We start from the raw sequence: 14,398 nt of genomic DNA, 5'->3' as shown, positions 1-14,398 counted from the left end.
AGATACTCCATTTTGTGGTATTTATATCTGAACTGTCAGGGCACTTGAAGTGAATTGTGTGGTTAGTCTGTAAGTCTCATGACTGCTGCCAGAAAAATGGAGAACATACTCCAGTACTCTGTCAGAATGCTGCAGTTACTACAAAGACAACTCTGAGTCTTCCTACTTACATGGGTGAAGTGTCTGTCTATCCACGTCAATATTCTTTTTGATTTTACTCATTAATTGGACCATTCATAATTTATGATTTTGTGGACTCTGGAAGTTGTTTGCTATTGGAAAATAAAATTAGGTTGGAAGGATTAATGCATTTAATTTGTGTTAATGGATTCAGTACTTTTCTGTTTTGCCATAGCTTATCCCGGTTTAGAATTTGTTTTCCATAACTGTATGCAAGTATTTCTATTTTCCATTCAATTTTTCATATTACTGTACTCCTTTTCATTGTAGGAAGAAGGCAATATTGGTTTCTGACCAGAATGGCAAAGGTGTAAAGAGTGAGCGTAAGCGTGTGCCAAAATCCTCACTTCCAAAAGAAGGACCGACAGATGACAGGGAGCGTAAAGAGCGGCACGAAGGTAGAAGGCTGGAGAAAGGCAAGTCACAGGATTACCCAGACTTGCCAGAGAAACTTGAGGAAGGCAAAGTGCCTGATGATGAAAAGCAAAGGAAGGAAGATGAATATCATACCCGTTACAGGAGTGACCCCAATCTGGCAAGATACCCTGTAAAACCGCACCCTGAGGAACAGCAGATGCGCATGCACGCCAAAGTTTCTAAAGCGCGACACGAGAGAAGACACAGTGATGTAGCTTTGCCACACACAGAAATGGAGGAAGCGGAGGTACCTGAGAATAAATTAGGAAAACGCTCACAATTACAGGGAACTCAGGACAGAAAATCTCTTGTGGAAACTCAGAGGTCGTACTCTATAGACAGAACAGGTGATGTAAGAATTTCTGTTTCTAAACAATTAACTAATCATAGCCCACCAACTCCCAGGCATAGTCCAGTTCCTATAGAACACATAGAATACAAGAACCACGATTCCTTTATAAAACAGAGCCGCCTTGATCCTAGCTCTGCTATTCTCATGCGAAAAGCAAAGCGGGAGAAAATGGAGACCATGCTAAGGAATGATTCCCTTAGCTCTGACCAGTCGGAATCAGTGCGGCCACCCCCTCCAAAGCCTCATAGAGCAAAAAGAGGCGGAAAGAAAAGGCAGATGTCAGTTAGTAGCTCAGAGGAAGAAGGGGCATCAACACCAGAATATACTAGCTGTGAAGATGTGGAGATAGAAAGTGAAAGTGTCAGTGAAAAAGGTAAGGACTTTTCTGTATATTATGCACATGGCCATGGTTTGGGGAAAAAGAAAGATCTGTATTTTTCTCTCTCTTTTGCCTCTTTTTAATCATACACTTATTTCCCCTTGCCTTTCTTTTTTTTTGCAACTGAGAAGTGTCTTACGCCTGATTAAATTTGCTTTACAATGTTTCTTTTTGCATTCTTAGATGAGGTGGTTACAGGTAACATTAGCTGATGAGTTTCCTTTTCATTCTCTTCCCTCTTTCACCTGGAAGTGACAGAATTCAAGGGTTCTAATTTACTCTCTTGAAGATATCTGTAGTCCTTTGGTCATCACTTCACTCTTTTGTCTGTATGTAGAACAGTTTTCCATGGATGGATTGAAATGAAAAGTGAGTTCTGTAACGATCAGAGGAGACCATTGTAAAGCATCATAAGATGTGCAAATTTTTACTACATTTAATTAAATATCAAAAATCTGCCAGAGTTCATTGTTAATAAGGACAAAATATGGGGCAAAGGGAGTGTTACATAGAAAAGAAATGAGAATTGACAAAGTTGTTGTCTAGATGAATTTTCTCTCGAGCTAAGCAGTATGTTTAAAGTCTGTTATTTCAGTTTGTCTTCATCTGTTGGCGGTAAAACTCAGAAGCAAGGTGTTAGGTGTATTACACTGTGTGTTTTTAAACAAAGCCTTTCTTCTGGCTAAGGAAGTTATTTCAAATTCAGGAATGGTGAACAGATAAAATAAGCATTGTCAGAAAAGGGTGAACAGAGAAAATAAGCACTGTTAGAAAAGACTTAGGTAGAACTTAGCAACAGTTTTATAATCCTTTTTCTTTAGGTGACACTACAGTGAGCTGAAAGCTTTTTCTGTCTTTGGAAGTAGCTTTTAGCTCTTTAGTTTTAACTATCTGTGTTTGTACTTTGAAAATTTCCTGCTGGCATTAAGACTGAAAATGCCAGAGACTTGTCTGCATTGCCTTTTAGTTCCTGGCACTGTTTCCTGACATATCTGTGATTTATATATGCTAACCTGTCTGTCTGTCTTTATCTGATGTTGTGGTCTCCTAGCATCTCCTAAAGCTCCAGGTAAACATAGGAATGAGGCAACATTTCTGTCCTATCCTATCAGAATAGCTGCTTGTTTGAACTTTCTAAGCTTGAGCTTTTCCATTCAAAATACAGAAACTTGCTTTTCTGCTAATTTTTTTGGAGGATGATCATGATCTGAAATTTTATTCCATATTCCACAAAAATGTAAAAAAAACTCTCACTTATTTGACTGAATTTTGTCAAATGCTGGAATGTACCATACAGATATTTGTACAGTCTCCATCTCTGGAGATGCTCCAAACCCAAATGAAGAAGGCCCTGAGCTGACACACCTTTTGCTGAGACACACATCTGCCGTGCTGACACACCTTTTGAGGAAGAGTTTTTGAACTAGGGACTTACAGAGGTCCCTTACAGTCTCAACTATTCTCTCTTTCTAAGACAACACATCTCTTTCCCTTATTTTGTGACAATGTTTTATGCTGATGGATTTGTGTAATTTTCCCTGACTCCATCTATTGGTACTAGAAATCTGTAATACAGCATTTCTTTTCCATCTTTGTCTTTTGCTTTCATTATGTTTATCAGTTTGAGGTTGCTTATGAAGTAGAAAGAATTTCCCATAATCAGTGTAGGTTATTCCTATAAACTGAAAGGTCATTGTTGTGAAAGTCAAGTCCAGGCTGAAAGTTACTGATACTGATATCAATATGTTCATATAGCTTGTGTTATAATAGTCTTTCATAAGTAAAATCTTTCAGTAGCTGCTTTCAGGCTTGTAACATTGATCTCAGCTTTTGACCAATGCCTCATTGTATTGTTAAAACATTAAGGGTTGGATTTTTTTTCTTGTAGTGTTATGAATTCCAGAGAATTTCAAATGTTGCTAAAGGCTTATGTTTTCAATAACTGAATCAAGTTCTTGGTTACCTCCGAGAAACATGTTTAAGCTCCCCCTTTACACAGTGGAGACCTTGGTTTGTATCATATCAGAGCGCTACCTCACTGTTTTTGAATAAAAATTATTAATAGGAGTTTGTTGGGGACCTGTCTGACCACAGACTTCCACATACGTGATTTACATTGTTGAGCATTCTTTGAGACTTTTTGTGTGTATATTCGTGTGTATATATATATATGTGTGTGTGTGTGTGTGTGTTTGTCTGTATGGAGGGGTAGTCAATGCATTAATTACAGAGGCATATTTATTAATTCAATAGCTGTGATATTAAGCTATTATTTTTTGCCTGATTTTTGAAATGACTTTTTCATGAAAAGGATTGTAAGTGGAAAGCCTTTGAAGATGGGGTTGTATTGCCCATAAAAAAGAAGCAGTAAATGTGAATGCAAATGAGAAAACAGAAGCATTTTTGATAGTAAAGTCTCCAGTTATTTTTACAGTTGCATTTTCATCAGTACTTGAAATAATCTGCAGTATTTCACAAAAATAGATGGAAAGGCAGGAAATTTTATTACCCAAGAAAATATTTTAGAAGTCCCCCAATAATGTAAAAGAAAATACATTACAGTAAAAGGATGTAGTTTTAAAGAAGTGTATATAGAAGTAATTTTAAAATGCAGCTATTATAAACTTGGTCATAATCCTATTCTTTGCAATTTAGCAGCATTGTTATAAACAGAATTTCACCAGAATTTCTTCTGTTCTTTGCTTGTAACTTGGGAGAGATACTGCACAAGTTCAAAGTTATAGCACTTTACTTTATAAGCCCAGGAGGGTCTGGAATCCATCTTCTGTTATCTAAATGTCAGCTCCATCAGAAACCTGGTGCCAAAGTAATATAGATGGAGCTAGAAACTTTGAATGGCCCTGTCAAAAAAACCCAAGAACTTAAAATTAATGTTTGCGTTTGGTGAGTGCCAATATGAAACAGTCTGCAACTAAGTAATAAAGATGTACTATTTTCATTTCTATGTTGAACAAATAAAATAGAAGTTCATATGAGAAACATCTTAAAGTGATCTTTAAAAGGAAATGATGCCCCACAGAAAGACACAGTATAGGTAAAGCAGATGAAAATCAATAGCCAAAAATGTCATATAAAGTAGTTACTGTGCAAATGTTATTTTTCAACATTTGCGTTTCTTAGAAACAGATTAGTACTGCATTACCCTGTCTTCTGAGCCCAAAAAGCCTTCAAAAAAAAGCAACCTGATTTAGCTAGTACATCCCCTGCTACTTGGTGTAACCATTTAATATGTAATTCTTCAAAATTATTTTTAAAAAATACAAAAACGCTGGGAGATACTTTCTTTCCAAAAAATAAATGTCTTTTGCTTCTTTGGTGGAGGATCCAAAGATTTATGTCCAATTGCTTTCATGTTGGAGTAAATCTAGAGAAAGAGCTCTTTAGCAGTGTCCAAAAAAATTTGATGAGTGTCACCTCAAATTTCTTTTTTGAGTGTCTACACCCTTTACAGACACTACTGATTGCTGATAATAATTTTCATTCTATTATTAATTTTGAAATTTCCTTATTCTGAAATCTGTAATAGTTGAACAATAGGTGGACTGAGTTTCCAGTGAAGTCCTGTCAAGGCAAAAGGAGTCCCAGTAGAAGGCATAAATTGCATTCATACTTGCTTCAAAGACAGGCTAGAATTACATAAGCCAGACTGTTAGAAATTAAATCCAGACCTCATTTTAAAACTAGCAGTTTCTGCCTACTGCCATCCAGTTAAGAAAGCAAATTGTATTTGGCATAAGTTTGAGAAAAGGTATTTTCTTTAAAGTTGATAAATAAGAATTTGTGTAGAACTAGTAGATTTGTGTCCAGATGAGGTCGTACAAAACTTCTTTTATCCTGTGATAGATACAAGAGATATTCCAGAATTTTGTCATGCAGTCTTTGAAACGGGAAGATAAAGTAATGATGGAAATCGGAGCCTTATTGAGGAGGTACTGTTCCAGTACTTTTATGTAGCCAAATGTGCTAATGATTTTACATTTTGCATACTTACCGTTCATATTGGCCTATATGTGTATTTTGTTCACACTCTTTAGACTTGAAATTGTGACTAATACTCACAAATTGCCAGTAAAATGCTGAAAACCCAAGTAAAACTCACTCTGAATAGTTGCTAATGGATTTATTTGGGACTAAGGAGAGCATGATAGAGTTGGCATCTAGTTTGAAAAATAAACTCCGCAAATGACTTTCTGGTTTCTTTCAGTGAACATGTGATTGATTCATTCATTATGTCTTTTTCACAGTACTGTGAGGAACAGGGCAACCCAGTTTAATTTAATTTCATTCTTATGACATTAATTTCTCTTTAGAAATGTTATGGGCATGGATCTTGCTGTTTTCTTGGTTTTTGCCCAGGTGTGAGACAGGGGTTGTGAGCAGGAGAGGACATGGAGGTCAGGAGCAGAAAGGGACACCATGGTTTGCTTTGTAGGCGCGGAGAGTTGAGCACGGAGTTTTAAAACTGGAGCAGAATTTGTTTAAAAGTGCAGCTGAGATTTAACTTTGTGTAAAATTAAATAGCCTTGCTAGGAAGATTAGTTTTTAGAAATGAGTTCAAATTTGTCTTCTAGTTCTTGTGCAGTAATTTAGATTTACATCTGATTCAGATTTTAATGAAAATAAAATTTAAAATTACTCCAGTTTCAGAATTTTGTTCATTGTTAACATTATTCAATGCTATCAGTAGTCAGTGCTTTTGAGCAGCTGAAATTATTTACAATGTTTGTAGAACTGTAAATAAGTGCTTGTTAAATTAGAGTTGGGCAGTAAGAAATCTCTTTTGTATATATGAAATTATTTAATGTACATGCATATACAAATGAGATAAGCTGAACATGAGTGGGGGAAAATGTCAATTTGTTGCCAAGATATCCTTCATTTCAGAGAGGTAGTTAACCATATAAATGAGGATGTCATGGAAGATATGTGGCTGAATTTTTCTATAAAATCCTAATACAGCCCGTTTTCTAGTTTACCTTAAGAAGGTTATGAGCGTGCTGGAGGGAGTTCACAGGAAAGAGCAAAGTGCCACCAAGGTCTATAAAACATGATAAATCAGAAAGGTGGGATGGATTGTAGTTGAATAGTTTAGGACAGGCAAGGCAGGGAGGGAAGGGGGAAAGAAACCAGCAAGAAGTAGCAGGAGGGAGAGGTTGAGTGAGTGCTCTGCTCTTCCCCTGGAGGGCTCAGTTACTGCTGGGAAGGTTGAAGCTTGCTGCCAGAAACCATGTTAACCCTGAGAATAGATAAGCAAAGTTAAGGAAAACTGTAATCATACTTTCTTACTCAGTTGTAATGGAGGATTCCTGAAAATAAAAATCAGTTTCTTCAGAGCCTGCACTGAGATTGCTCCTTGTTAGAAATGCTGCTGCTATCCCTATGGCAGGATCTGAGCTGAGTTGGGAACATCCGGGGCTACATTCCCTTGCTGTACCTTATTCTTCAAAATTAGGGACTCCCCACCTACACTTTGTAATCCCTTAAGCTGATTCTCATCTCCATTTTGTCTATGATGCCAAACACATGTGCTATGGTTTCAAACATGCCCATCTCACGTGGTCTCATTGGTGATATTTCCTGACTAGTAAATTAAAGAGCCATTCTTTGACTTTTTTGACCAAGTAAGAAATTGTGGTGCATTCTTGAATTCCTCAAGAGAAGGGTGCTTGGAAGCTGTCTATTAGGGTTTATTCTTGGCCTGTGTCCTGCCTAGTAGTAAACCAAGGGTGCTAGCTGATCCAGGGCACAACTGTTCCAGGGATTACTGTAATGGCACAGTATGAATGACAACCCATTTGGCACTGGCTAACACAGTGGAATAAGTTCTAGTCAGTTGTTCCTTATTTATTTGTCTGCTGTTTTATTGCCTTGCATTTAAGTTGCAAGTTTGGTGGAATTCATGTTTTCTTTTTATGTTTGTACATTGCCTAATTTTGTGAGATTTCAGTACATGACTGAGACTCCAACTTGCCTTGATGGCAATAAATTAGTATGTTTATTTAGTGCAAGGACATAATATTATAAGTACCTTTTTGTTCCTTTTATCAGCATCCAGCAGAATTTCAGGTTACTTTCTGGTGTCCTCTGACATGCTTGCATTCTCTCACAGATAGCTGCAGCTTGCCTCCATGACCTTAGGATGCCTGTTTTCATTGCATACTAATTTGCTGTTAAGCGAAATTACTTTTTTATTTGCCTGTTTGGTTTTCTTATTCAGGTTGCAAAGTGATTCATGTATGTATACTATGTATACTTCTACTGCTTATAAAAATGTTATTAATCTCTTTCATTTTTTCCAGACCTTATAGCCTTTTTCAGCCTTTGGGTTGGTGCCTTTTCAGTTTGTTTTTGGCTCTTTTGGTTTTGTGGCCTTTTTTAAGTGGTATTAAAGGGTTTTGTTTAACTTTGCTTGTTAGTTTGCTTCAATGATGGAGCCACTGCTAAAAGATACAACAATGTGATACAAGTTGTGTGCATTGGACCTTTCTGCTCTTTTCAGTTTTTACACACACACACACGAACAAACCATTTTTAAACCTTAATATAATGCTTCTGATAACTGATCATGTTTATTTTCTGGTCCAAGAAGAAGACTCTTCAAAGGTTTTAGTTCAAAGGGAGACAGGGGTTTTGTTTTGGCTTGCCATTCAGCTTGAAGATGCAAAAGGACAGGGCAGAGTTTTACAGTTCTGTTTTCAGTTTGATAGGTGTTTTTGTCTTTTCTGCACAAGTTTGCAGTGAGAATAGAAAGTCTGCAAGCAGGTCATGTGCAAAGTGTAATAAGCAACAGTGATTATTGGTTGGCTAAGGCGCGTAGTAGACAGCTGGGACCTACATGCTGCTGGCCATGTAGCTGTTAGTCAGTTCACTGCTTCTTCTGCAGATACCCAACTGCTCTAGATGTTGAGAGTTGAATTAGTTACTTCTTTAGGTGTCCCAGCACTTTAAATCTCTGCATTTGTACATGCCTAACATCTTAAAAACACCTCTCTTCATGCATGAGTTTCTCAGTGCATACTCTTGACTGACTGCAAAAATTGTATATGAAGAGCTTTCTAATTGTTAAACAATTTCAATCTTTGAGGTGTTTTGTAAGAGAGTGTAAGCCTTGGAAATGCTATGAGGCTGTGCAGTAAATGCATGCTCACATCAGTATTGTTTTAGACCCTCAGTCTTATATATTTTATTACACATTCTTTTAAGCCATGAGGAAAGTTCTACTAAAACCTTTTATTTAGAATAATTTCTTTTTACATTTTCTCCCTCTCTGTAAACATGACCTTTTCTATTAAAAAAAAAAAAATCAGCATTCTTTACTTTGTAACCTGTGGCTTTGCTGTACCTTATATGCAAATTGGGCCAAGTCTATCTTAGTCTATTGAGCAAGTTGAGAAATGTGTATTGTATGGTTAATTTGGGCCATAACTAGCATGGGATTAATTTGCAATTTTCAATGCACATCTGCAGAGAATTTAAAGATATGTTTAAATTCCATTACATAGAGGTTTTGGTTGTGTATCAGGTCCTAGCTTAATATATATGACATTAGTTGGGGGAGCTATGTGTGGTAAAGGGATAAGTAAAAATGGTTATATGCATAGAATGGCTGGAGTTGGAAGGGACCTTAAAGATCTCTGCCATGGGCAAGGATCCACCCACTAGACCAGGTTGCTCAATGTCCCATCCAGCCTGCCCTTGAGCACCTCAAGGGGTGGGGCATCCACATCTCTGCTGGGCAACTTGTTCCAGTGCCTCACTACCACCTGAGTAAAGAATTTCTTCTTAACCTCTAGTCTAAATCCCATCTCTTTTAGTTGAAAACTATTCCCCCTTGTCCTACCATTATTTACCTGTGTCCAAAGTCCCTCTCCCTCAATTTTATGTTCCTTGGCTACCTCTCACATAATGTGTAATTCAAGACGAAATGTTTTCAGACATCTAGCACCGTGTACACATTAATTTCCAGAATTTAAAGTTCAAATTTTTGTAACCTAGTCCTCAATTTGGTAATTCTTTCCTCTGCAATATGAGCAAGCTTCAATTCTAGTTACTTATTCTCAAAATGATTGTTGGAAAAAATGTTCTATTTAAAGCCACTTGTTCATGTTATTATACTAGTTTTCTAAAGAACCTCAGTTCTCAGAATTTTTCAGAATTTTCATGGAATAGACTTATGTGGACCTCATGGCACACATTTCTTTTTCCATCTGAAATTCAGTGGATGCTCTAGATCTGCTTAGGTGTTGTCAGTCACAGAGTAGATGTCACTTTCTGAATCAGACATGAGCTTTGAAATTTACTTCTTGTAGTAACAAGTCAGTATATATGTTTTAGTGGTTGGCTTGTTACTAATTTCATTCTTTTAGTGGAAACATAGGTATCTTTTCACTGGAAATGTGAATTCAAATATAAATGGAACATGGTATAAATTCAAAAGAACAATTTGTAAAACTTTGCTGATTTTAATAAAGTTTATTAACTAAATAGCATAAATCAGCTAATAAATAGAAATAATCTACAAATATAAAATAAAATTAAATTGAAGTTTAATATAGTTAGGTTCATAAAAGCAGGTAAATATTTCTACATTTTTATGCTATGCTATTAAAATACTTAGGTTCTAAGAATTTATTTTGCCCTGTTGGTCATAGAAAACAGGAAATCCAGATGTGGCCCTTTTTAACCCATAAGGCCATATGTTCTTAAACCATTATAATTGTGTTTAATGAGCCACTAGATGGAGCAGTCAAATACCACTTTTTTCTATCAGCCTCCTAGAAACTGTACTAGACAGTTTCTCTCTCAGCACAGAGAGAATCTGGAAATGCAGTCACACTTTTCTACTTAAACCAGTAATTTAAAAAACCCTTCAGATCTTATCTCCATGTGCATTTTTTTCTCCTAGGCAGATTTACCTTGTCCTGTAGCGTTAGTGTTGCAGATGATGTATGGGATGTATTCTGCATATGGAAATTACACTGACAAGAATAGCTCTATGGAAGCAGTTATTAATTTCTTGAATTGAGTCCTGTTCTCAGGAAAAAAAAACCCAAAACATAACAAGGAAAAGGTACTCTTGTTTGAGGATCACAAACCAGATTTTCAAAATTTTGGGAGGTTTAGAGTTACATATTTACACATGACTCTCTATATTTATGCTTAAGAAATCTTGGTGAAGTTGCATATTCTCTTTCCGCTTACCCAAAATATCCTGCCAACCTAATTATCTTCTGTGACCTAATGCATAAAAACACCTGTTTAATGAGACCACATTATCTGCTTCAGGAATGCTGCAGTAAAGTGCGTTCAGAAGCAAAAAGAAAATGCACAATAATGTATATGAATGTTTTCATTTTCTTTGTTTTACTGTAGTTTCATAGCATTATTAAGATAAGATTTTTTTGGGAGGTGTACGGGTTTGTGAATATATATGTTTGTATGAAATAGGATGTATGTGTGCTATTAGAAGGCACTCCAATGAATCTGTTCCAGTTAAATAGTTCAGGGATCATGATATGTAGTTACAGGGCATTATCCCAGAGGTAGAGAATAGAGCTATGTGTGAATATAAAATCCCGGAGATATTTGTTTTATTCTTTGCTTTTGTCGTGTCTTTGAAAGTCAGAATGTTCTGCATTAAAGATTATCAGCTGGTGTCACAAGAGAGGAGGTGTCATTCTGAAGCAGCTGGATACAGTCCTTGCAGTGTCTCAGCCCTGCTCCCGCATCTCAGGTGGGATTGCAGATCCTGGCACTGCTGTGGTGTCAGTTTTGGGCAGGAGTGACACACAGCTTTGCAGAGCACGAAGCTCATGCTGGGCAAAGAATTGCTCCCCAGGTGATTCTCTTTAACATGTGTGCAGTTTATACAGTTCTCAGCTGAGCTGTGAGGTGAGCAAAAACTGCACTGGCAGTGAATACTAATCAGTGCCATCAGTTGAGGGCTAGTGATAGCCATGTTTTTTTCAACTCTGCAAAGTCCTGGGTCATTCAGAAGTATAATGCCAGTTCGTGCCTATCGTGCTCCAGGGCACTACCACAGCAAATTAGTGTAAGTTTATAACAAAATACATGGTATGCCAAGGAATTTTGTATTCTCTACAGGCTCAGATTTCCCTTAAAATATAGTATAAAAGTGACTTGCACTGACACATTAAATAGGACTTTTACAAAGGAACTCACCGATACAATTTTAAATAGATGTAGATTCTCAAAACCTTCTGGTGTTCGCTGTTTCTGGCAATTTTTGTGTAACATGCTGAAGCTTGTCAGTGTACCCAGGTGGGTTCATTTATGTCCCATGGGACAGGCATTGTGGATTTGCCAGTAGTGGAGTTGTCATTCTCTTTAAGCAGAGACTGTCTGGGTGGGGGCAAAACAGTCCACTGTGAATGGAAAGGGAACTGACTGCTTAGGAATATATCCAGTTGCCAGCTCTTTCCCACAGAAAGGTTGCTCTGAAATCAGTTATAAAACAAGTTGGTTAATCTGTTCCTGTTACCAAGTTTTAAGTATCACTGCTAAGAAAGTCTTGGGGAATGACTTTTCCTACAAGTCACTGAAACACTTAGGAAGACGTTAATTTTTGCCAGTGAGCAGTTGTTATTTTTAAACATATGTACCCTTTACATTTTGACTTTTCTTCAAATATATGCTTAAAAATTCTAATCTATCACCATTGTTTCCCTTTAAAAAAACCCCAACCCTACAACAACAGATATTGATATTGATTTTGGGCATGTTGCCATTCTAACACCAGTTATCTGTGCTATTGTGGACTTGATCTTACTTTGCCCTAAAAAATTTTTATAAGGATTAGGAATGAATTTTCTGACAATGCTTAAACAACATGGTCATCATTAAATCCTACATTTAGATGTGTGGTTTCAGCCTTTTTTTTGTTTGTGTGGATGGTATATAACATGTTAAAGTAATAGATAATACTACTTAATAGAGGTTCTTTTTAGGATGGTCAGTGCGTATGGTACTGGTGCTTAATTTCTAGGTTTAAAACCTGACATTTTTTAGAATTAAAGGATCTGGAAGGAATCTGAATTGTAGAAGGATTCAGAAATAAAACCATGTCTACATCCACTTAGTTAATAGGGAAAAGAAAAAGAATGTGAGTTAAATTGTCAAATTTATCCTGAAACAGAGAAACAGAATAAAATAGTGACACATAGATGTCTGTCACCCATGGCTGCATAACCTTTCAATCACAGCCTATACAGGAATTAGTTCAGAGCATGTGTTGTCTTTTGGTTTTTACTTTGTAATGGGGGTGGAGAGTTTTTGAAGGGTGAAAAAAAGTTGTCTCCAGGAATTTTGGTAAGGTTATGTGGCTGAATTAAATTATCTGTAATGACATTGTCACCTTAGGTTGATTCTCCTATTTTTGCTGTAGTCCAGGTTTGAAGGTGATATGTTTTGCTTGACTTCTCTTTTGGCAGGAAAACGCAGGTGCAGGCAGATGCCTGCAGTCTCTTCCTACAGGCTGAATTGACTGCAGCAATTTGGTCTGTGAGTTCAAGACTGTACCTGAGCATGGCTATCAAAAGCAGTGCTGGCAAACCACCCTTCATACCAGCTTACTCTGCTTCAGGCATGGAAGGGACTTTGAATATTGGTCTTCCCCATCCACAGTGCTGGGGGACATGAGAGTTGGGGGAGGTCTGTCTCTATGGAGAACAGTAGCGCAACAACTAGAAACTAGTTAAAGCTGGGAACAAAAAGAATATTTTGATGCCATTAATCAGTAAAAATTCAGTGCCTGCATATTGGTCACCATTTAACTGAAAACTTATGACTTTGGCTAGCAATTGAATAGCTGAGCAAATTGCTTGAATTAGGGTTTGTTTAAGATGACCTTTGGCTGTAAAAATTGCTAGATTCCAGCAGATCTTTTATAGATATTACAAATTAATATGTTACTTACTGCCCGTGAAACAAAGAAAAAATACTCCACAAAACCTCCTTAGACGCAGAGGTCAATTCATCACCCTGTGATGTCATAGGAAGTCCAGAAATCTGTAAATCTGACAGTGGCTGCACTGTTAGATTTGCCCTGGTGTTCTGTCTTGATGTCAGTCGATCCTCCTCAGTCAAGGCCAATTGTCAAAATGGTACCTGAGGAGTTGCTGACTTTTTGTAGTATATAAGATAACTAAGATAAATTCATTGCAAAATTACTGGATCATGAAGGTTGGATAGCAATGATCTCAGCCACTGCACTATGGAAATGAAGGCCCAGCATAGGTTTTCTAGTGTGAGCGTTCTACTTGTCTCTTTCCAGTTTCACTGCCATGATCCTCTTCCTCAGAGGAGTCAAGAACAATCAAGTCAATCACAGGTGGAGGAAGGGGAAATGAAACATCAGTGTACTCTCACAGTACTAAACAACTGGCAGTAGATCTTGGAATGCTGGATACAAAAGCAATAAATAGCAAGGTGTTTACTGGCTCTTTCGGACCTGTGTGCTTGAAGGGGCTACTATCACTTGGTTGTGCAGAAATGCTCTTCTGTCTTCCAGTCTACTGCAAAATGGTGGGTGATATTCTGTTTAAACTCCCCTAGAGGACCTTTAGAAACAATGTGGTGGAGCATTATTCTGGGATGCCAGTGGGAGGCACACCACAGCCCGCTCCCACTGTGTGCACTTACATTTTGTTTTTCAGAAGATTGCCAAGTTGCCACTTCACTTACACTTTCAATTGATTAGCTTGGATCAAGGTTTGAATTGAAAGCTGTGGAGCTAGGACAGCATGACATTGATTTAGCCTATGCTAAATAAAAGACCAAACTTATTAGCTTCAGCATGTTACTCTGTTGATGTGACAACCTAATTTCTGCTTTGGTGCTTTTTCAATTTTTTTACTAGCTAGCTAGGAATATAAACAGAATATGCTCATGCCTGGAGGGAAAAGAGCTTTGATGAGCTCTAACAAGTTTGATGTGTGTTTAAAGGGAGACATTTCTTTGAAGAGGTCTTTTTCACCAGAGGTTCTAAAACTCTGATTTTTTGTCAGTAGTTAGGAGAAACTTCACCCGTG

At 37.2% G+C, this 14,398-nt stretch overlaps 1 protein-coding gene across 20 annotated transcripts in view; it reads left to right on the top strand.

Annotated features, from left to right (window-relative positions):
* RIMS1 (regulating synaptic membrane exocytosis 1) overlaps positions 1-14,398 on the top strand; it is a 314,192-nt gene that overhangs the window by 145,363 nt on the left and 154,431 nt on the right. For all 20 annotated transcript variants that reach the window (XM_085056508.1, XM_085056507.1, XM_085056506.1 and 17 more), the window contains exon 5: positions 451-1,322. In XM_085056508.1, the coding sequence (XP_084912634.1) occupies positions 451-1,322 (872 nt within the window). The remainder of the gene's footprint in view (positions 1-450; positions 1,323-14,398) is intronic.

The sequence above is a fragment of the Lichenostomus cassidix genome, chromosome 3, assembly GCF_008360975.1.
Source record: "Lichenostomus cassidix isolate B80296 chromosome 3, HeHo_3.0, whole genome shotgun sequence".
In the NCBI taxonomy this organism is placed as follows: domain Eukaryota; kingdom Metazoa; phylum Chordata; class Aves; order Passeriformes; family Meliphagidae; genus Lichenostomus; species Lichenostomus cassidix.
Note: the sequence above shows the minus strand (reverse complement) of the source record. Positions and strands in the feature narration are given on the sequence as shown.